Genomic DNA, 20,937 nt, shown 5'->3' on the forward strand with positions numbered 1-20,937 from the left:
TACAGGGTAAAGGCTGAATGCACAAAACAGTTAAAAACAAAAACTTGCTTTTTGAGCTCTCACCTTAAGCCTCAATGCTTCATGCTCCCAGAGAACCCAGTTACAGGAATGAATTCATTCACACTCAGCGTCTCACTTCAACAATACCCAGGCTATAGTCTCAAGTTTTATTAAGTTGCTTATACAAACTTAAAGTCATGAGCATGACTTCAGGATCGGCACTTTTTATGTCAAGCGCCTTCACTAAGCAGTTCAAGGCCTCCTGTATTTCCCCACGCTCTTTCAGTTCTTTCCCACGAATGACAAGAGTGTCATAGTCGTTCGCAGCCTCCGCTGCCTCATCCTGGGGAGAATCAGCCAACTGTCTGCCAGGCAAAGGCTCAGGGTCACCAGGAGGGGCCTGTGGGGCTGAAGCCCCAGGCTCGGGCGCAGTTAACCAGCTGGACTTATTTGCTTCAGGCTCTTCTGTGCACTCTGAAGCTTCACCACTGCTCTCCTCTGCTCCTTCCTCCAGATAATCTGTGGCAACCTCTGCTTCCCTGCTGCTCTCAGGTCTTTCCTCCATATCCTCCACGTGGTCTAAAACCACATTGACCAGAGACCTCCTAGAAGCCAGGGATCTTCTAGGGTTGCCAGACTTATTTATACTATCGGGAATGTTCAGTGAAAAGAACCTTCCCGGTGGACTGATGTCACTTTTGGGAGTTGAAGCATCAAACTGTCTTACAGGTAAGAACCGAAAGGGAGAGGTGTCGAGGGCATCTGTGCCTGAAGTATCTTTAAAAGTATCGTCTTCATCTTCACCATCAGAAACGATCCTTCTGGCTCTCCTTCTGCCTTTCACATTACCTACTACTTCTTCTGGCTCGTCGTTGGTCTCCGAAAGATCCACGCTGAGACGTGCTTTGTCACACCCGAGCTCTACCTGAGAATTAGCTGCAGAGCCACAGGAGCTCTTTTCAGTCTCAACGTGCTGCACAGACTGCCTGGAAAGACTCTGTCCATTGTCTGCAGAGTCCTCCAAGAAAAGATTGAAATCACATGCGTACTGTGACGAGGAGGCTAACTGTTCCTCTTCCGACCTGGCCTCATGTGCTCGAGCATCCTGTAGTGCACCGGGGGATGCTGACAAGTCGTCACCGGCTACTTCAATTACAGATGCGTTCGATTCTGTATTTTGATTTTCATTTGTCACGGGACTAATGGGCCAGGGATTGCAGTGAGGTAACAGCTCATCATCGTTTAGTTGATCTGGATTTGGCCCAAGATCAGCTCTGACTGCTTTGCTAGGTAAACAGTTAAAATCTCCCAGAGGGTTCTCTTGCAGTGTCCCCTGCGTAGGCCCCTCTCGCAATGGCTCTTTTGGTAGAGCCATTCCCGACAAGTCGGTCCCGATTTCTTCTACACTCCCACACCCCTCGGGTAGAGTAGCTACAGAGTCGGCATCAGATGTACTGTCGGGTGGGTGACTACCGTCTTGCGAGACGGTAACATCGGTCTTTGTATTGGAGACATCTGGATTCTCGCTCTCTTCGGGCATGTCATCAATGACTATACTTGCCATCTGGGAACTGATTTCTTCTTCCTGGGTATGATAAGTAGGTAGAAGTGGCGAAGGCCAAGGCTGTGGTTTATTCAATTCAGGGCATTTCTTCTTTGTTTGAGAAGGAAAGAGAGGTTCTCTCAGCCAGATCCCCTCATTTCCAGCCCTTTGTCTTTCCACTAAGAGCTCTGTATTTTGCGACTCCAATTCAACAAGGAATTGAGCTTTCTGAACCCTTTGTTGAATATAGTGAGATTCTTCGATCACATCAAGCTCTTCTTTAACAGAGAGATCACGTGTGTACATCAAGTCATGGTCTGAGATTCCAGCTATCCCCAAAGAGTGCAGGTAGGCAATATGTTCATCTAGTGTCTTATCAGATCTCCTCTGAGCAGCATGCAAAGACTGAAGCTGCAGCTGGGTTGCAGAGTTCTGAAAATCCTCAATTGTAAAGAGCTCTCTTAACTCTTGCTTCGTAAAATATCGGAAAGGGTTCTTCTTATCGCCAGTAGTTTGTCTTATTAGTGAGTCCTTGAAAACCTGTCTTCTGTATATTTTTTCCTCTACAGTCCCACAAGTAATCAGCCTATAAACGACAACATTTTCCTTTTGGCCAATTCGGTAAACTCTATCCACGGCTTGAGCATCGGTTGCAGGATTCCAGCTAGGGTCAAAAATGACCACTCTAGTTGCTGCAGTCAGTGTTAAGCCAACACCGCCCACCTGAGTGGTAAGCAGAAAAACAGAGTAATCTTTGTTTTGCTGGAATAAGTTAATTCTTTTTTCTCGTTCCACAAGATGAGTAACTGTTCCATCGATTCGCAGTATCTTAAAGTGCCGATTCTTTAGGAGGTGTTCGATGATGTTTAGAATTTGTCTCGACTGGGAAAACACCAGAGTTTGATGCCCTTCATCTCTCAGTCTCTTAAGCAGCTCTATCAGAAATATCATTTTTCCAGATTCTTCCATTAATGTATCATCAGTTATTTGATCGATATGGTCCACATCTGAGGCATCCTCCCCTTCATTTGCACCTTGAACAGAGAATTTTACAGACCCTAAATTCAACAAATGACACGCCCGTGCAGATAGCAGCCTCGGATGATCACACAGCTTCTTTAAGACACCTAGCTCGGCCAGAGGTGAGCGTGTCTCCATTAACAACTCCTTGATATGATCAAGAGACACGAATTTCCTGTATATTTCTTCTTGTAAAGGCACAAGACGTATCCAAATAATTAAATCATTTTTCCTGGAAAGGGAAGGCATTTCACAAATGGCATCAACATCTGGATTCTTTTCACCAAGTCTGACCTCTGGAGTGCTTGCCTTTTTCTTTTGTACCTCTTCTTTAGTCCTCCTGAGAAAATAGGGTTTTATGATTGCCATCAAGTTTTCAGATATTTTAAATCCTAAGGCTTTCTCCCCTGGGGTAGCATCCTTCTCTCTTGCTCTCGTAATAGGATTTTCATACTCCATTTTAAAAGTTTTTAATGTTCCTAGCAGGGACCCTTGACAAGCAAAATCAAACAGGGACCACAGTTCTTGTAAATTATTCTGGATTGGGGTTCCTGTGAGGAGGATGCGATTCCTGGCAGGGACAGCACGAGCACATATTGCTGACTTGGTGGATGAGGTTTTTATTTTATGTGCTTCATCAAGGATGACATAGTCCCACACAAACTCTTGGCCATTCAAGCTTGAAAGTTGCTGCCAATTATTGATTAACATTTGGTATGTGGTGATAATGACGCCATTCCTTTGCTGAATCCGACTGAGGTTTCTGGTACGTTCATCCTTACTCGGACCATGAAAGGCTTTGACTCTCATTCCTGGAGTCCACTTAACAAATTCTTTTATCCAAGTGCTGATGAGATTGGTCGGCATGATCAGCAGCACATGACTCACAAGTGTAGCATCAAACATACCAGAAAGGAAAGCAATGATTTGAACGGTCTTTCCTAATCCCATATCGTCTGCCAAGATGCCACCTTTCCTTCCATCCCTATACAGGCTATAGAGGAAAGCTACACCTTCCTTCTGGTGCTCAAACAGTTGGTTGTGCAGTTCTCGATAAAGCAGCAGGCCAGAGTTGCACACATCTGTGAATTCATCATCTCCGTGTTTTGCCAACTCCTCCAAGGCTTCCTGTATTTTTTGGATTCTGCTCATCACCTTTTCATTGGGAAAAATGTCCTTTGCCAAATTGAAAAGTTTAAGTGCTTCTTCCAGATCCCCATTCTTAGTTGCTTCTTTGGCTTCTTTCACATATCTGTAAAAAAAAAAAAAAAAAAAAAGATATATAGATAGGGAAAGAGAGATTAGAGAGGAAGGAAACAGATTGAACATTCAATCAAAGAACACTTAGGGTCGGTCCATTTTGGAATCCAAACTGCAGATGGGCTTTTAACATCCTCAGTTCAGGAAGGGAAAGATTAGCACAGAAGATGCCAGTGAAAGCTGGCATCACTTAAGACACATACCCATCAGACACCGCCAGCAACACCTTCAGGCACTACTTGTGAGAAATGTACGTGCAAAGGTTATTGGTTCCACGGTATTTAAAAAAAAATGCCACCCATAAGAAGTATGGAGTGATATTTTCTTGTAAAACCAACTGACGGACCTTTATCGTGGGAGCGTGGAAACAGGAAAGATATATGGGCACTTCCCAGTCCTTATTTTTTCTGGACCTCTGTGATACATTTGATACTAATGATCAGTCCCTCCTTAAAATTCCCTCCTTCCACTGGATTCCTCTAGATTCCTCCTGGTTTCCTCCCCCATCACTGGCCATTTCTTCTGTGTCCTTGGGCTCCTATTCTTCCCATAGGCCAGGGCCGCCCTCTCACTCCTTTTATTTTCTCCTCTGGCTTTAACCCCCACCTAATGTGCTCATGAAATCACTCTCTCCAGTCCAGGGCTTGCCCCCAAACTCTAGTCTAGACCCACATTCCAACTGCCTTCTGGATGTCTTCACTTGAAAACATCTCAGAGGCACCTCAAATTCAATTAATCCCAAATTAAACTCATTATTTCCCCTCTAAAAACATGTGTCTCCATTTATGTGGAAGTAAATGACACTACTATCAACTTAGCCATACAAGCTAGAAGTCTGAAGATCATCCTTGACTCCAATTCACATGAGTCATCCTTGACCTCCCCCCTCTTTTAATCACCCTCTCCCCCAGCCAAACAGCCCCCAAACCCTACTAACTTTATTTTCCAAGTATAACCTGTGTCTCCATCTCCACTACTACTACTGTGGTTCAAGTCACCATCACCTCTGGCCTTGGTAATGGCAACTTTCTACACACTGGTCTCCTAACGTCCGCTCTTGGCCCCTCCAATACATTCTCTATATAGCAGCCAGCGTTACTGTCTTAAAATGTAAAAGAAAAAAAAAGGTAAAAGAAATCATGTCACTCCTCTGCTTAAAATTTTCCAGTGCTTTATGGTCAACTGATTCTGAAAGGATGCCAAAATAATTCACTGAGGAAAGAAGTCTTTTCAACTGATTATCATGTGCAAAAGAATGAAATCAGTCCCCTACCTCACACCATACACAAAAATTCATTCAAAAACGGATCGAAGAACTAAACATAAGAGCTAAAACTACAAAATCCTTAGAAGAAAATATTGGCATAAATCTTTGTAACCGTGGATTTGGCAATGGTTTCTTAGATATGATGCCAAACACACAAGGAACCAAAGGAAAAATAAATTGGGCTTCACCAAATGAAAAACTTGTGTTTCAAAGGATACCATCAAGAAAGTGAAAAGACAACCCAAAGATTGGGAGAAAATATCTATAAATCACGTATCTGATAAAGGATTTGTACCTAGAACATACAAAGAAATCTTACAACTCAATAATTAAAAGACAACACAGGGGCATCTGGGTGGCTCAGTCGGTTAAGAATGTGACTCTTCATTTTGGCTCAGGTCATGATCTCAGGGTCCTGAGATCGAGCCCTGTAGTGGGCTCAGCAGGGAGTCTGAGATTCTCTCTCCTTCTCCCTCTGCCCCTCCCCTGCTAATGCATACGTGCACGCACACACACACTTCTCTCTAAAATAAATAAATCTTTTAAAAAAGACAACACAATTTAAATATGGGCAAAGGATCTGAATAGGCATTTCTCCAAAGAAGATCTACAAATGACTAATAAGCACATGACATAATGCTCAACATCACTAGTCATCAGGGAAATGCAAACCAAAACCACAATGAAATACCCACTTTATGCCCATTAGGATGATTTGAATCAAAAAGCAAGAATATACCAAGTTAGCGACAATGTGGAAAAAACTGGAACCCTCATAACACAGTGGTGGGAATGTAAAATGGTGCAGCTGCTTTGGAAATCAGTTTGTCAGTTCCTCAAAAAAGTTACACATGGGGGGACACCTGGGTGGCTCAGTTGGTTAAGCGTCTGTCTTTGGCTCAGGTCACGATCCCAGGGTCCTGGGATGGAGGCCCGCTTCGGGCTCCCTGCTCAGTGGGGAGTCTGCTTCTCCCTCTCCCTCTGCTTGCTGCTCCCCCTGCTTGTGCTCTCTTGCTCTCTGGCAAATAAATAAATAAAATCTTAAAAAAAAAGTATACTGTGGAAAGGTATGGTGGGGCGGAGAGAGGGGGAAAGGGGCACAACAAGTAACTTTAAAGAGAAACCTGGCAAACAGTACCTCAGCCCGGTGATTACAGTCAACATCAACAATGATATGTCACGTTAACAGTATGTGCCCCTGATAATTATTCAATGAGAAGGGCACTTGATCTCTGTAGTCTTTGCCCGCAAAACGAAAAACCCCCGTCTAATCATGACAAACAATGTCAAATCCCAGTTGATGGAACATGGTACAAAATACCTAACCAACACTCCTCAAAACTGTCGAGTTCATCAAAACAAAGGAAGTCCAAGAATCTGCCACAGACAAGAAGAACCTAAAGAGACAGACGACTAAATGTAATGTGGTGTCTTAGATAGGACGCTGGAACAGAAAAAGGACTTACATAAAAGTACGGAAATCTAAAATGATGGGTTTAGTTAATAATAACGTATTGGTATTGGTTCGCTGACGGTGAGTACTGTACCATACTAATGTGAGACGTTCACAAGAGCAGAAACCAGGTGTGGGGTATGTGGGAACTCTCTGAGCTATATCTGCAATACTTCTGCAAATCTCAAACTGCTCTAAAATTACCTGTACTTCAAACCCTCCAAAATCATCTGTTTGTGCTTGCTGCCTGAACCTGAGAATAGGGATAGGGATCAGGGTTTAGAGCACTCAGTGAAAGCCAAGTGAATGAAAGATGAAGAGGGGGAAAGGAGGAAGAAAAGAGCCTACTGGTGCAAGACTCTGCTATTCCTTCTGTGGCAGGTCAGCTGCCCGCCTCCCCAACCCTGCTGGGCTGTGGGAAAAAGTTACATCCCCTCTTACCCTGCTCTTGAACCTGAGGCAGCAGTGGCAAGCACAGGACTCCTCCATGCGGGTGCCACCCGTGAACTCGTTCTCCACCCTCCCTTGCCTCCCGGCCCTTCCCACTCCCCGGGGGCCTTCACCTGGACGACCAGTCTTCTGGCTTGGTCGTTGGTCCACAGCTTGAAGGAGAAAATACTCATTTTTTACTACTATTAGATTGTTTCCAAATCCCTCAACTGGTAACCTACCCAGTATCCTGAATCCCTGTGTGGCCTGGGCTTCTAACTCCAGCCAGGCCTCCTCCCCAGAAAGTAAAATGCTGCCCATAAACCCCAGCTCTGGGCCAGACTCCCCCAAATCATACACCCACCTTTTAAATGGCAATTGTCTACCTAGACTTCTTATCACCAGGCTAAGACTCATACTGCTGGGCTCTACCCATCCGCTGGAACTCTCACATTTGTTAACCTTCTGCCTGAACTACAACTCGAATTTATAGCATTCCTTGGTCACCACCACTTTCTGATTGCGTTCAACCCCTGTCAGCCAAGCTGCTTCACAATCCCTGTTCCACCCGAGTTAGCGGGTCTAATGCAACATCTCAGCTCTTCCCCTCTACCCTGTCTCCTCCACCACTGAAGTTGGACCTAGGAGTATATTCTTTCCCTATAATGTAACTGGGGGGAAAAGTGGAATCTGCCTATTATAGCACCACCCTGGATATTTGGTTATTTACAAGACTACGGTGTTATCTGTAATACAGTTTGATTTAGCTGCTCAACCTCTAATCACTTCCATTTTCCAGGGCTTGAAAGGAAAAATGTCATTTTTTACTACTAATGCAATCATGTGTCCATGTATAACACACAGGACCCATAATGACTTGGAGAACTTAACACTTCATGGAATCAATTTTTTTTTCAAAATCACTCCCCTATTCGAATTTCTTGGGCATGGCTGGCAAGAAGCCAGCCCTGCTTGGGGGCCAAGGGGACAACGAAAGAGTAACCAGTTCAGGAGAAAGAAACTCCTCTCAAGCAGAACAAGGAGAAAAATGATGCTAGAATACGGAAGAAGGCCAGTTTTTATTTTCATTTACCAATTTAATAACTACTTAAAAGGCACCTACACTTGAAGTTCTGGTATGTTAAAGAACTATTCAGATGCAAAACTGTCAACCCAGAAGGGAGATTTTCATTCCATAACAAGGGACGATAAAACAAAAATCTTTACATTTTAATGATTGTACCTGAAATTACATGCCTAGAACATGATTCCCTTTAAGGATCATTTTAAAGGACATACAGAAAGATTATATAGAGACAAACACCAGGTTCTGGAGGGTCCTTCGGAACATTCCCTATGATATTCTTCCTGAATATGATGGGATGTGCAACTGAACGCAAAGACCCAGATCCAATAAAACCATATTTGCTTCACATGCAAAGCAACTGAAGTTGATCTTTGCTTTCTAACCTATCTAACTCGGATTTTTATGGGATTTCTCCTGATTTTTAAATGGTAACCAATGCATAAGTTTTAAAAACACTGGGCACAGGGTGCCTCGGTGGCTCAGTCAATTAAGTGTCTGCCTTCTGTTCAGATCATGATCCCAGGGTCCTGGGATCAAGTCCTGTGTTGGGCTCCCTGCTCAGCGGGGAGTCTGCTTCTCCCTCTGCCCATCCCCCTGCTCGTGCTCTCTCTCTCTCTCTCGCAAAACATGGATAAATAAAATCTTAAAACAAACAAACAAAAACAACACTGTCCATCTACATACTCTGTTTCACCTATAAGACCAATCGCTTACAAACAGTGTATTGTTTTCATTATCTGTGTCACTGGCTTTGGATTCCACAGATGAGAACTATCTGGACCAAACCACATGGCCCCAAAGAGATCCAAGGTTCTCCGTGCTCTTCCAGGTCCTTTATACCCTGTCACAAAGAGACCACAAACAGGCAGGGAGAGCAAGACCGACTTCATAGTGGGTAAAGGCAGGTAGGGATCCAGTCCCCCTCCTCTGTAACTCAGTCCAAAACTGTGGTTGAACTGGGCAAATACGCTTCTGCCAGAATAAACAGGAAGACAGCATCCTCTGACATGTTAACAACATGCCCTCAGAAAGCAGCTGAACTTGCTGGCTAATTACTCCAGAAAAAACAGCTAATTAATAATTATGTCAAAACCAAAATTATCTTTTTTTTCTGGCACAGCAGATGTGCTTTGGCACCCAGATGGATCATACCAGCCAGCGCTCCTCAGCAGGAAATGGTTTCCTCACTTGGGAGAGCATTTGGTGCCTCACATCCTGACTGGCCCTTTCAGACAGTCTAACTAAAAATGAAAAATTCTCCAGGAATAGTATTTCTTTTCAAGTAGGTACACACCTTTAGTACTTCCAGCCCCCGATCTGCCAGCTGGAGGTTATCTGGTCAACCACTGCATTGCAGTGAAGACCTCTGGGCCTTCAAGCAAGCACTTACTCCAGAATTTGAACAAACCTGCGGTTATTTGGAAAGAAGTCCTGAGCCCTCAGGTTTGCCTTCAATTCACCTTCAGGCAACCTCGGTGGGAAAGTAGACAAGACCTTCCATTAAGACGAAAATAAAAATCTAAAAACCATTACCTAGGCGATGGCTGCAATAATAATTCATTATACTGAATTTCTGTTTTATACACTTTCCACTATATAGCTTATGTTTCAGAACAGATTTTTAGAAGAATGTTACTTGCCAAAATACAACCGAATTTGAATATTGCTCTTGTATCTCGCAAATTTGCTGAACTCTTTTATTAGCTCTTATTTTTGTGTGTGTGGATTCATTAGGGCTTTCTATATAAAAGATCATGTTATCTGTGAATATAGACAGTTTTACTTCTTTCTTTCCAATCTCCATGCCTTTTATTTCTTTTTCTGGCCTATTTGCCCTGGCTAGAACATCTATAGTAATGTTGAATTATAATGTTGAATAGAAGTGGCGAGAGCAGACATCCTTGTCTTGTTCCTGATATAAGGATTGAAAGCCTTCGGTCTTTTACTGTTGAGTATTAGCTTCGAGTTTCTGGAGACACCTTTGATCAGACTGAGGAAGTTATCTTGTATTCCTAGTTTGTTGAGTTTTTATTATTAAAGGGTGCTATATTTTCTTTTTTGTTAAAGATTTTATTTATTTGAGAGACATGGGAGAGAGAGTGAGTGCGCGCCCCTGCACAGGTGGGAGGTGGGGGAAGGGCAGAGGGAGAAAGAGACTCACCTCTGAAGAGCCCCATGCGGGGCCTGATCCCAGGGTCCCAGGATCATGACCTGAGCCAGGCAGATGCTTAACCGACTGAGCCACCCAGGCGCCCCCCAAAGGGTGCAATATTTTCTCAAATGCTTTTTCTACACCTATTGAGAAGAACATACGGCTTTGTCCTTTGGTTTTAGACAAGTTTGCTATGTCTACTATGAAGCAGAGATGTCAGGGAAGCAGTTGGATACGGGAGTCTAGAGTTCAGGTCAGAACTACAGACAAAAATGTGAAAATTCTCAGCGTAAAGATGGGATTTAAAACCAAGAACCTGGATAAGATCACCAAAGGAAGGAATATAATTACAAAACAACAAAACATGGTACTCCAACACTGCAGCATTAAAAACATTTACAGAAGAATTCTGGCTAATGAATAAAAAAAACAATGGTAAAGTTAGAAAATCACCACTTTGTAATCTCTAATGAAATAACTGATTTGGGCAATGATTATCAATGGATAAAAGCTGATGGCGAGCGGAGTACCCATAGGATGCCAAAGTATCCCCAACATAGTATTTATTCATCATAAGGGGGGAAATGCAACTTTGCAAAAGAGTGAGCAGCCTGTGACCACCTGAACCCACTGACCAATCTTAACATTACTAAAAGCAGGACTCTCAGACATTATATGCTTCCTGATATGATGCAATAAGATGTACACAGCCTCACCTTTGAAATATTCATGCTCTAAATATTGAGCCTTAATCCTTTTTTTTTCTCCAGAATAGTTTTTAAAAATTTTTAGTAAGGTATAATTGACATACAACATTGTATTAGTTTCAGGGGTAAAACATAATGATTCAGTATTTGTATATATTGTGAAATTATCACCATCATAGGTCTAGTTAACATCCGTCACATAGATAATTATAGAACTTGTCTTCTTGTGATGAGAACTTTTAAGATTTACTCTCTTAGCAACTTTCAAATAGGCAATCCAGTATTATTAACTACAGTTATATAGTTAACTATATAGACAGGCTATACATTACATATCCATTACTTATTTACTTTATAACTGGAAGTCTGTATCTTTTGACTCCCTTCCCCCATTTTGCCCACCCTTCCGCCCTCTGGCAATCACCCATCTGTTCTCTGTATCTATGAGCTTGTGATTTTTTTTTTAAGATTCCACATACAAGTGAGATCATATGGCATTTGTCTTTCTGACTTATTTTACTTAGCATAATGCCCTCAAGGTCCTTCCATGTGGTCACAAACAGCAAAATTTTATTCTTTTTTATTGCTGAATAATATTCTATTGTGTTTGTGTGTGTAAATGTGTATAGCAATCTGTGTGTATAGCACATTTCTTTATTCATTCCATCAAGCCTTTAAACTGAAATTACAGGAGATGGGAGAACAAGCTAATGACACTACAAGGAAGTCATAAAACTAATCCAAATCATTGGCATAGAAATAAAAGTCGGTGGGGGGCGCCTGGGTGGTTCAGGTGGTTAAGCATCTGCCTTTGGCTCAGATCACGAGTCTCGGGGTCCTGGGATCGAGTCCCACATTGGGCTCCCCGCTCAGCGGGAAGCCTGATTCTCCCTCTCCCCCTGCTTGTGCTACCTCTCTGTGTCAAATAAATGAATGAATAAAACCTTTAAAAAAAAAGAAATAACAGGGGTGCCTGGGTGGCTCAGTCGTTGGGCGTCTGCCTTCGGCTCAGGGTGTGATCCTGGCGTTCTGGGATCGAGCCCCGCATCGGGCTCCTCCGCTGGGAGCCTGCTTCTTCCTCTCCCACTCCCCCTGCTTGTGTTCCCTCTCTCGCTGGCTGCCTCTCTCTCTCTGTCAAATAAATAAATATAAAAAAAAGAAAGAAAAGTTGGGGGGAGGGATTGTTCTAGATTAAGAGACTCTTAAGATATATAACTAAACGCAGTGTGTGGACCTTCTTTGGATCCTAACTCAAACCAATTATAAGATTTAAGACCACTGGGGTGCCTGGGTGGCGCAGTCGTTGAGCGTCTGCCTTCGGCTCAGGGCGTGATCCCAGCGATCCGGGATCGAGTCCCACATCGGGCTCCTCCGCTGGGAGCCTGCTTCTTCCTCTCCCACTCCCCTGCTGTGTTCCCTCTCTCGCTTGCTGTCTCTCTCTGTCACATAAATAAATAAAATCTTTAAAAAAAAAAAAAGATTTAAGACCACTTGAAAAATGTGAATATAGTCTGCGTGTTAGCTATTATCAAGGAATTAGCTTGTTTTGTTAGGCAATACATTATAATGGTTTCATAAAAATGTATTCTTTTTTAGAGATGTACAGAAGAATTTTAAGGATGGAATGCTGTGATGCCTGAGAATTTATCTTATTTTTTTAAAGATTTTATTTATTTATTTGACAGAGAGCAAGACAGCACAAGCAGAGACAGCGGCAGAGGGAGAGGGAGAAGCAGGCACCCCACTGAGTAAGGAGCCTGATGCAGGCAGGACTTGATTCCAGGACCCTGGGATCATGACTTGAGCCAAAGGCAGACGCTTAACTGACTGAGCCACCCAGGCGCCCCAAGAATTTACTTTAAAGTATGTTAGACAAAAAAAAAAAGTGAGGCTATGAGAAGGAATCAGCAGAATGCGAGAAGGAGCAGCCAGTAGGGTGAACAGAAAATCAGGAGAGTGAGGGGTCCTGGAAGCCAAAGGAATCAAGCATTCCATGGAGAAGTGATCAACACTGTCAAGTACTGCTAGTAAGTCAAGGAAGATGAGGACTGCGAGGTGACCATTAGATTTATGAAATCATTAGTGACCTTAACAAAAGCAGCTTGAGTAGAGTGATAGAAGAAAGTGGGTGACAGCGAATTGAGAAAAAGAGCAGCAGACGGGTGACAGCAAGAGAGTGTGGACCACAGAGTATATACAAATGGGTGACAGAGAGAGAGTGACCTGGACAGTGAGTGAGAGACAAAAGGTGGGCAACATAAGACAGAGGGCGGGTGACGGAGATAAACAGAAGGCGCACAACTCTACCAGTCATCACTTATTGCCTCTCAGTTCCACATTCACCCCTCAATACCTGTTCTGTGATAATGGACAGAATTCCTTGAAGCATCTGTCCTGTAGAGTGACCACGATGTTCATCTTTCTCAGTAGAGGGCGCCTGAGGGACACTGCGGGAGGAAGGCGCGCTCCTAAGCGGCGGGCGGGGCAGCACGGTGGGACAACAGAGCAGTGCCTCCCGTGAGCTTGCAGCCTCCACCAGGCCGGGAGGCTACCTTCTTGCAGCCCTCTCACGCAGCAGCCCGCCCGTGCCCTGAGCCCCCAGCCCTTCTGCACACACACACCAAGACGTGCTGACAGCCTGCTCAGCACCTGCGCAGAGAGGCTGCCTCCCGCTGGCCCGGGGCGGGGGGGTGCAGACCGGGGGGTGCAGACCAGCCCGGGCCCCGCTGGAGCACTGCTTTGCCACACAGTGGGCTGAACAACACCTCCCGTGAGGTCTGAACCTCAGCCTTGGGGAGATGATCCCCTTCCAAGTTTGTCCTACCTTCGGCACTCTCCCTTAGCCCAAGGACACCATATGGAGTTTCCTTATTTCTTATAGCCACTCATTTACCAGTTGAATAATTCTTTATATTGAAATTCCTGTTTTAATATGCTATACGGTTTCTACCTCCTGACTGGACCCAGAATGACAGAGTGACAGCAAAAGAGGGTAGGTGGGAGAATGAAAGAGTGGGTGACAGAAAGAAAATAGGTGACAGGGATATAAGGTGGGTAACAGAATGGGTAATAGAGGTCAAGAGTGGGTGATAGAGATCATGGGTGACAGAGAAAGGGGGAAGGGGCAACAGTGGGGAGGATGACAGAAACAGAAAAAGGGTAGGATGGCAGAAAGAGAAGTGCATGAGATAAAATGGACAACAGTGTGGGCAGGTGGATGACAGTGTCAACAGATGGGTGACAGGAGAGAGAAGGGGGCAACAGAGAGAAAGATGTGGTGGATGACGGAGAGACAACGGGAGGGAGGGAGCAAGTGTCAAAAAGAGAGAGAGTAACAAAGGTGGGTGACAGAAAGGGAGAGATAATGGGAGACAGGACAGAAGTGGGGAGAGGGGGACTGAGGGCAAGACACGTGGCAGGTGGGCATCACCAAGGGAGAGCATGACTGACACTGAGAGTGTGTGACAAAGTCATCGTGTATGGCAGAGGATGAAGGTGTGTGAAAGAGGAAACGTGTGTGCAGAGTGTGTGAGAGCAAGTTTCAAAGGTTTTTTCATCTCTTAGGCAGGAGGGGCAGAGAGCTGAGGAAGGAGGGACAGCAAAGGGAGAGGGGAGAGAGGGAGGAAGAGAGGCAGAGAAACTGTGAGAGGAGTGTGCCAAGGAGGACAACGAAGAGTAAAGAAGGTAGAGAAGGCGATGCTTTGTGCGAGGGGCTTTCAGCGTAGGCAGATTTGGAAGAGGACAGGAGAGACTGAGAAAAATTAGGAGAAATAAAAGAGAGATGGTGGGTTGATGGGTCATGAGAGACAGGGAGGCTGTGAGAGCCGAGTGGGATTGGGAGACCAGGAGATGATGACTGAGAGGTGCCGTGGCTCAGTCAGGAAAGAGCGCACGAGAGCAAGTTAAGAGACAGGTGCCCACGTGAGAGGCAGTGTTGGGGAAATCAGTGCACTGGCTTGCTCAGGGAAAGGAGGGGAGGGAGCTGAAGGGCTTAATCCGTACTATCCCCCTTTTCCAAACTGAGGCTCAGAACAGTCAAGTGACTCATTTGAGGTTTCACAGCTAGCAGGTGGTGGAGCCTAATTTGAACCCCAAATGGCCCAACTCTAAAGTTGGGCCACACCACACTGCCTCAGTTTTCCCCAAATCTTCTTTAAAGAAGTCATGTAACACAGTCCAAAGATATGATTTTACTCCTCTGTAAGGAAACCTTTTAGCTTCTAACGGCCTTAGAGCATAGTTTTATTGAAAGGGAGACAGAATTATTTCACTGCCCCAATTTATTTCTTTATACTACATTAAAATTTGAAACTTCTGTGCATCAAAGGACACTACCAACAGAGTGAAAAGGCAACCTACAAAATGGGAGAAAATATCTGCAAATTATATATCTGATAAGGAGTTAATATCCAGAATATATGAAGAAAAAACAACCCACTTGACTAAAAAAACGGGCAAAGGACTTGAACGGACGTTTCTCCAAAGAAGGTATACAAATGGCCAATAAGTGCATGAAAAGATGCTCAACATCACTCATCATTAGAGAAATGCAAAAAAAAAAAAATCTCAATGAGATACCACTTCGTTATCATTAGAATGGCTAGTAACAACAACCACAACAAAACAAGAATATAGCAAGTGTAGACACTGGAGCCCTTGTACACCATTGGAGGGAATGTAAAATGGTGCAGCTGCAATAAAAGACCGTAGAAAAGTTAAAAACACAATTACCATGTGATCCAGCAACCCCACTTCTGGCTAGAGATCCAAAACAATTGAAAGCAGGATCTCCAAGAGATATTTGCACACCCATGTTCAAAGCAGCTCTGTTCACAACAGTTAAGAGATGAAAGCAACCCAAGTGTCCATCACGGATAAATGGATAAAACAAAATATGACATGTGCATAGAGTGAAATATTATTCAGTCTTAAAAAGGAAGGAAATCCTGTCACATGACACAGTATGGATGAACCTTGATGAAATTATGCTACGTGAAATAAACCAGTCCCCAAAGCACACATACTGTATGATTCCACTTGTAGGAGATCCCTAGAGTCAAATTCACAGGGACAGAAAGTAGAATGGTGCTTACCAGCCCAGGGGAGCGGGGAGTGAGGAGTTAACAGGCAGTTTTAGTTTTGCAAGATGAAGAGTTCTGGAGATGGATGGGGTGATGCTTTAACAACAGTACTAATGTATCTAATACCACTGAACTGTACACTTAAGAATGGTGACGATGGTAAATTTGACTTATGTCTACTTTATCACAACTTAAAAAAAAGTTCAAATCTCATTCGCGCATCACCCTATCCCCCACCCTTAGCCATATGGTGAACGCTCACTCATTCTTCAACACAAATGTCTCCTCCTCTTGTGAAGCCGACCCTCGTAGTTGGCCATTTCCTCCTTTATCCCCTTACTGTGCCTTGCCCATTATAGCTCTTGCAGCACTTATCCAACATTACAGCGATTATTGGTTTACCTATCCCTTTCCACCACCAAATGATAAGCAATTGGGGGGGGAGGGTCATTGTTTTACTCATCTCTGTAACCCCCAGTCCTGGTGTTTAGTAAAGACTCAAGAAAGGCTTGATCAGTGGAAGTTCTGGCTTTTAAGTGAGCTATTTGGCCAAAAAGGGGGGCATCGGGAGGCTCTGACTTTCGATTTAGAAATCTGAGCAGATTCCCACGCCCTACTCGGAGAACGCGAGGGCGCGTCTCACCAGGCTCCACCTCAGCACTCTGGGCCGCTGGGAGGGTCCGAGGGCTTCCCACCCCCCTCCCGGCCAGGGCCTGCGAGCTAGAACCGCCCAGCGGCCCAGACAATACCTCTGGTAAAGGGCGGCCTGCTCTGGGCTTAAGGCCGCGGCTTCCGCAGACCCTCGGGACGCCTCCATGACCCTCTGCTTGGGCTCCCGGTAGGTCAGCCGGCGATTGAATTTCGCTCGCTCCCGCCTTGCGCATGCGCAGTGCACCTGGAGGAGAGGCAGGGCCAACTGTCGGCCTCCGGGCTGGCCAATCCACAGCGCCACGCGCCGCGCCAACGCCTGACCCCGCCCACGAAGGTCGCGCGCCTGCGCATTCGCGCCCTGGAGCTAAGAGGGGTTCGCGGCCCCCGCGGAGCGGGATGGGCTCGTGTCCTCTTCTGTCTCGCGTTTTCAATCCAACCGAAACCGTGCCTCTGCGCATTTGTGCGTGTGCTATCCTCGTGAGTGAAGTAAAATACCTGATATGACCTCAGTCATTTTAGTGGTCCCCAGAGACCTCCATAGCCTGCTCCCCAAATAGCCTTCGTTCCGTGCTCTCCATTGCCTGGCGCTGAGCACGCTTTGAATGCAAACACCCTGGGAGCCATGGTCCCCGTGACTTAAACTCACACTGAAAAAGGGTCTTCAAGAGCCAAGCCAAAGCTGTCATTTAATAAATTAGTAGTGCTGCAACGCATGGTCACCATTTCTTTAGAAGCTCCAACTAGTATGCAATCATTTTCGAACGCAGAGCTCAGAGCTTGGGGCAGGAAACGTGGTAAGTGGCTCGCATGGGGGATCCTAAATAGGATTGTCCTAGTTCTTATACTGGTGAAAACACGGACATTGTGTTTCTTCAGGGTACTGATTAACAGTCAGTATTTGAAAACTCACCCATTGACCCAGTCATGCCCACCCTAAATCCAGAGGATTTTAAGCTTTTTGTAGATTGCATAGATCATTAGGAGTTTAAAAAGGGATCTTCTGAAAAGAGAATAGGGGCTATTTTCCTGGTTCACATGACCTTAGGGCATATTTTCGTATGGCTTTAAGCCTTCTGTTAAGAGGGCTTTTAGTATACTCTTCTCCCCATTTTCAGACATGAAAACTGAGACTCAGGGACATAAAGGTTGACTAAGGTTTCAGAGCTGGGAAACGGCAGAACCAGAATTCAATACCAGGTGTATAAAGACAAAAATCGATGCTCATTCACTGTGTCCACTGCCTATTGCTGGAAAGAAGAGGACAGCAGTGAGAAATGAGGTTGATGAGGTAGTCGGAAACCAGTTTGTGAGAGTTTGTTTACCCTGTTGAAGTATTTGAATCACTTCTTTTCCTGGAGGCAAGTTTGGATGGGGGTAGGTGGAGTGTGTAGGTGCGCTGGGTACCCAAAGTATGAGCATGATGAGAAGGGCTGGTGGGGAGAATTCCATAGAAAGGAAAAAAAGAGATGGGAGCACCAAAATCTTCATCACCAATCCAGGGAAGGCTATCTCCAGGTGTCCTTTGATTCAGTGTCCACCATCATCACTTATATATCCTTGGAACGGTTGAGAACTCAAAATGAAGCAGAGAAAAACCCTGATTACTGTCTTAGGCAGCTGCCCTTCTGTGGGCTGCAGAGAAAAGCTAGAAGGAACTCCCTCGGGACCCAGGCTCCCGCCTCCCTGCTTCTCAGCTGTCAGTGATCTCCAAAGGCTCTGAATACTAGGAAGAAAGGACCAACCCTCCTGCTTGCCTGCCCTTAGGCTAATGGGATTTTTCTCAGTGCCATTTTCACACAGCCAGAGGACTCCCCCTTCTTTAATCCCACTGAGTCCTCCAGCTCTCTTACCCTCTCCCTCAGTCCCGCAGTCACTTCCTTTGGGCCCTTCTCACTGCTTCTGGAGTCCCAGCCCTCACCACAGGGTGCCAATGACCCAGGAAACTCACCACCCGGACTCCTAGTCCTCCTTTGTAAAGAGTCACATACATTCACAGACAGGAAATGACCGAGATTTTGGGGAGGATTGAGAGTGGATAAATGGAGAAAATGAAGGCGAAACAAAATAATACTACTGTATCCCATTTATATATCGGGCCCTGTTCAAAGCACTAAACTTACATTAATTATCTCGGCTGTTCCTCATTTCACATCTACCCCAGAGTGAAGGCTGCCATTCCCCCATTCCCTCCTCTCAAGGGGATGGAGTTTTAAAAGCCTTCCCTAATTATCGTTATTTGTTTAAGTGTGATAATGGTATTGTATTTTTTAAAGTCCTTACCCACTAGAGAGACATAATGGAGTATTTTCAGATAAAATTATATGACATTTGGGGTTTATATTAAAATACTCCAGGAGGGAGAAAAATGAGAGGAGGAAAGATGAACACAGAGTGGCAAAATGTTGATAATTGTTGAAGCTTGTTACAGAGGTTCATTATCCTCTTCTCTCTACTCTGCCTGTTTGAAATTTTCCATAATAAAAATTTTTTAAAAACTTTGCTATCTAATCTGCAAATAACACTGAGTCACCGCACTCAAAGACCGGAAATAAGATAATGAGGCCTTGTGGGAGAGTTCAGAATGGGTAAATGGAGAGATGGATGAGGCAGATTTGGAACAATAGCTATTACTAATATAACGCTTCAGTGCCAAGCCTTGTTCTCCACAGTTTACATATATTAAGTCTTTTCAGCCTCACAACAACCTTGTTCGATAGTGTATGCTATTATTATCCGCCCTTTATAGATAAGGAAACTGAGGCACAGTAAGCTAGAATAACTTATACAAGTGTACACAGCGTGGGGGTGGAAAGCTGGGTTCCAAACCCAGGCACTCTAGTTTTTTTGCTCTTTAAAAAAAAAAAAGATTTTATTTGTCTATTTATTTATCTGAGAGAGGGAGTGCTCAAGTGTGCAGGGGAAGGGGCAGAAGGAGAGGGGCAAGCAGACTCCTCCCCGAGTGCAGAGGCCCAACGCGGGGCTCGATCTCAGGACCCTGAGATCATGACCTGAGCCAAAACCAAGAGTCAGACACCCAACTGACTGAGCCACCCAGGCGCTCCATGACATTTTGCTCTTAAACATGATGCTAGCTAGATGTAGAAAAAGCAGCTGATGGGTGAGGATAAAGGTTCATTCATTCATGTACTTATTCATCTATTTAATAGATGTGTGTGGAGCCTTTACAAGATGGCCAGGCAAGCGTCTGGGTGCTGGGATACAGTGGTGAGCAAAACAGACCTGTTCTTGCTATCAAAGAGTTTGAGGTTTGATGGAGATGTGGGGGGGGGGCTTGAAATAATAATCATGCAAGCAGGTGGAAAATTACAAACCATGATGAGGGCACGGAAAGAGAGCTCCAGGGAGTTCTGAGAGCATATGATGAGGTTCCTGACCCAGTCTGAAGGGGCTGGGAAGGTTTTTCTGAGGAAGTAACATTTGAGCTGAGAGCTGAAGGAAGGAGGAGTTAACGGAACACAAAAAAGGGAAAACAAGAGCATTTCAGGCAGAGGGAAGAGCACAACCGAAGGTCCTGGAGCAGGAGAGAGCTTGATGCACATGAAGAACCGAAAAGGCTAAGATGGTGGGAGCAAAGCCTAGAACGCTAGAGTTGGAAGGGTTTTTTGGAGTCCAGTCCAATGTCACAGGTGAGGGAACTGCCCCTGGGAAAGAAGGTAGAGACTGGTCCAAGGTCACACCCTGACTCAGTGGCAGAAACAGGACTCAACCTAAGTTCCTTGACCCCCAGCCCAGTGCTCTTTCCAGCACAGGTCACGGCTTTCCTGCATATGAGGAGGAGGGAGGTCAAGTGGGTGTCAGCAAAATACTGCTCACGGGGAGTGAGAATGGAAGAGAGTGTTTCTGGAGATAGGTATAAATAACCAAATGAAATCTTCATGGGCAAAGGAGACCAAGAGTGAGTTGGAGGCAGAAAAAAGAAGAAAGTAATTTAGAAACAGGAAGAATTTAATTCGTGATTCCCAGATCCCTAATTAGGCTTTTCTCCCACTATTTCTAGCAAGGGTTCTAAAGTGGGTGGGATTTGGGGTGGGGGGTTTGGAGAAGAGTACTGGGGCTGAGGTCTTCGTCCCCTCTTTTGAGGCGAAGGGAGGGTGCTCTCCAGCTCAGTGGCCCAGCTGTGAGTCATCTCCAGCTCTGCCAGCAGGGGGAGCCGGAAACCGAGCTTCCTAAGAAGGGCGACTGGCCTGGCCCCTGGGCTGGAGAAATTTCTTTATGGAAGCTAGTCAAGTCAATCCAGCATGCTGTGGAAATGACAGGAACTGAGGG

General features: G+C 45.0%; 1 protein-coding gene across 2 annotated transcripts; it reads right to left on the bottom strand.

Moving 5' to 3' along the window:
• Positions 1-153: 153 nt before the first annotated feature.
• On the bottom strand, positions 154-16,874 carry ERCC6L (ERCC excision repair 6 like, spindle assembly checkpoint helicase). 2 transcript variants are annotated; one of them, XM_034649353.1, is made up of 3 exons: positions 16,749-16,844; positions 16,012-16,074; positions 154-3,815 (listed from the first exon to the last, which is right to left on the bottom strand). In XM_034649353.1, exon 3 carries the CDS (start codon positions 3,713-3,715, stop codon positions 161-163), a length of 3,555 nt encoding a protein of 1,184 aa, XP_034505244.1. In that variant the 5' UTR covers positions 3,716-3,815; positions 16,012-16,074; positions 16,749-16,844; the 3' UTR covers positions 154-160. The 2 variants fall into 2 exon arrangements, with proteins under 2 accessions (XP_034505244.1, XP_034505243.1); XM_034649352.1 differs by lacking the exon at positions 16,012-16,074 and having other exon boundaries at positions 16,749-16,874.
• Between the last annotated feature and the right edge of the window lie 4,063 nt (positions 16,875-20,937).

The sequence above is a fragment of the Ailuropoda melanoleuca genome, chromosome X (assembly GCF_002007445.2).
Source record: "Ailuropoda melanoleuca isolate Jingjing chromosome X, ASM200744v2, whole genome shotgun sequence".
Taxonomy (NCBI): Eukaryota; Metazoa; Chordata; class Mammalia; order Carnivora; family Ursidae; genus Ailuropoda; species Ailuropoda melanoleuca.